Source organism: Trichechus manatus, unplaced genomic scaffold (assembly GCF_000243295.1).
Source record: "Trichechus manatus latirostris isolate Lorelei unplaced genomic scaffold, TriManLat1.0 scaffold00029, whole genome shotgun sequence".
Lineage (NCBI taxonomy): Eukaryota > Metazoa > Chordata > Mammalia > Sirenia > Trichechidae > Trichechus > Trichechus manatus.
The window spans coordinates 2,445,154-2,447,829 of NW_004443965.1; the positions used below are offsets into that span (position 1 = coordinate 2,445,154).

Here is a 2,676-nt window from a genome sequence, read left to right on the forward strand (position 1 = left end):
AACTTAAAATTCTCAAAAAATCCAGACTTACTAGACTCACGGAGACAGAAGGAATCCTCGAGATTATTACCCTGAAATATTTTTTAAGCCTGGACCCAAAACTATTCCCTCAAGTTATCTTGTAGTTAAATAGCAGGTTAGTTCATAAAGTAATGAATATCACTCTTCAGTACTGCATTCTTTTAGAAAATCATCTATATGAGACCAAACGATTAATACTCTAAAGCATAGATGAGAAGGTTGAGGGGATGGGAGACTAGGGTAATGAGTATGGAATAGAGAGGAAATAATGGGAATGTTGATACAATATGAAGAAAGTAACCAATGTCACTGAACAACATGTGTAGAAATTATTGAATGGGAACCTGTTTTGCTGTGTATACTTCCACCAAAAATACAATAAAATATTATTTTTTTTTAAAAAAAACCTTATATACTTTCTTTTTCCAGAAATTTCTCCCCAGCTAATGATTAATAAAGAAAAAATAATTTCTTTGGTTCATCCTGATTTTTATTTAAATCTTTACTTAATTCCACCTGATAAATTCTAACTCCTAATCAAAGTGTTATAGGATCTCTATCAACTATAAAAACCAAGCAGATTGTGAAGGTAGTAAGTTATGAATTTAATGTTGGCACTAATGATCATTAAAGACCAAACTTACATAACTATTGAAGTAACGAATAGTGTGTTAATCGTCCTGTTCTATAGCTCTTTCTTGGTTAATCCACCGGTTCTATCCTAGGTTTGATGATTGATCATGCCTGGAGTTGGATATATACAGCTTTTCGAAGAATTGCCTTTTCTTTTACTTTTGGTACTTTCTATCTTGGTCTGCTGGCTGACCTCTTTTTTCCCACAAGACCTCTTCTTGCAATACGAGAATTGAACCAGTTATTGCAAGCTTTCTTATTACGACAAACATCCAGCCTTATATAAAAGTTGTCTCTTTTCTGAAATGTACCCTCCATTTCTTTCATTTTCTGCTTATGAGTTCCTACTTTCCCTGCTTCTGATGGTTTCTGTTCTTTCTTGCCCTGTTCATCGTCTGTCAGAGCTCTCTCTTTCTCATGATGGAGTTCGTTGAGAATCCCTACTCTCTGCTGTAAGATTTGGCACTCATTCTCCAATAAAGCTGCAGTCAAATGCAAAGAGTAAGTGTCATGTTCCAATTTCCTCACTTGTTCCTCCATCTCATGATTAGCTGACACCTTGTTATTTGGTTGGGTTTGGAAATGGACTCTATTATTTTCAAGAAGTTCTTTTATGTCATGCTGAGATTTCTGATACAATTTTATTAGTCCGCTGAGCTCAGTATGTTGTCTACTCCAGTGTTCTGCTTTTTGTAGTAACTGCTCCATGTTGTTCCTAAGTTTGATATTTTCTTCTCGAGCATGAAGTAATCCGTATTTTGCTTTTTCTTGGCTTAGCTGAGTTTCATTAAGGGCTCTTTTTTCTTCTGAATGATTTACCAGATCCCTTGCAAAATGTACCGTGTCCTTGCCGTTGTGGTTTTCCAGTATCTTTTCCTGTTTCTTTGCATTCTGGAATTTCTCTGGGTCTAAACTAGCAAGCAGATTTTCAAATAGTGTTTTATTTATTTTGTCAAGTTGTCTGATTTTTTCTTTCAGTTCTGACACATCATCCGAAACATTGGTGTCCTCAAAAGATAGTTTTGCATCTGTGGTTTTTTCGAAACCTGTAATATTTTTAAGGATACCTTCAATTTTGTTTAAGGCATCTTCAAACTTTTGTGTAGTCAGTTGTTCAGAAATTTGATTGCTATTCTTCCTTAGGGAAAGGAGAGAACTCCAGAAGAAAAGGGATACTGATCCAATTTCAAACAAGGCAATGATCATCCTAGGGTCCCAAGACTCTTGATGAAGATCGAGAGCAAGCCTAAAGGTTTCAGAGAGGGTAGGTGCTTCCATCTCAGCTGAATTAGCAGGGCTGGCAATCAGGGCAAGAGGAAAGCAGAAAACCTTAAGAGATTCCAGGAAGGAAAGGTGTAGGTCCTCCGTGAAAATGTGTAGAGAATGTGGAACCAAGCAGAAGCTAGAGACCAAAGTGAAGACCTGGAACTGGAGAGATGATATTTAGGTAGAAGATGACATCTCAGACAGCCTGGGGTGAAGGAGGGTGGGAAAGGGGACCAGGAGCTGTGGCTCCATCTCCTCCACAAGGCTTCTGGTGTTTACTCTGTGGCCCTAGCAACCAGCTCTTTATTCTGTCACTGCAACAGCGTAGCCTATCCCTAGCTTCTCTCTTCTTGTGTCACAATGGAAGCCTCTTAAACTCCTGCCCAGAGACTCATACTTCAAAATCAACCTTGAGCTATCCCTACCTCCCACCCCAGAAGGACCTCTATGATAGTCCTTCCCCACCTTATTTTTCTAGGTTTCTACTCATCTCATTCTACCTGTATTCAGTGACTCCCCTACCTTGCCCCCACTACCCACATTCCCAACCTTGACCGCGGCACCTGTTTTTCTACCACTAAGTGCATAGCCCGAGCAACCTGGAGACCTTGTTGCTCCCATTCTAAGAGAGATGTTACTGTAAAAGAGTATTATCCAAACAAAACAGAATTAAAAATTACAGCATTTGTTTGTAATTTTAGGGGGAAATGTGAGGAATAACTCCATTACAGTATACTCTAATGCAATAAGAAGAGA

General features: G+C 38.5%; 1 protein-coding gene across 1 annotated transcript; it reads right to left on the reverse strand.

Moving 5' to 3' along the window:
• Positions 1-825: 825 nt before the first annotated feature.
• Positions 826-1,953, reverse strand: SPZ1 (spermatogenic leucine zipper 1). Its single transcript, XM_004374567.3, has one exon. The coding sequence runs from the start codon at positions 1,930-1,932 to the stop codon at positions 826-828; it is 1,107 nt and encodes a 368-aa protein (XP_004374624.1). The 5' UTR covers positions 1,933-1,953.
• Between the last annotated feature and the right edge of the window lie 723 nt (positions 1,954-2,676).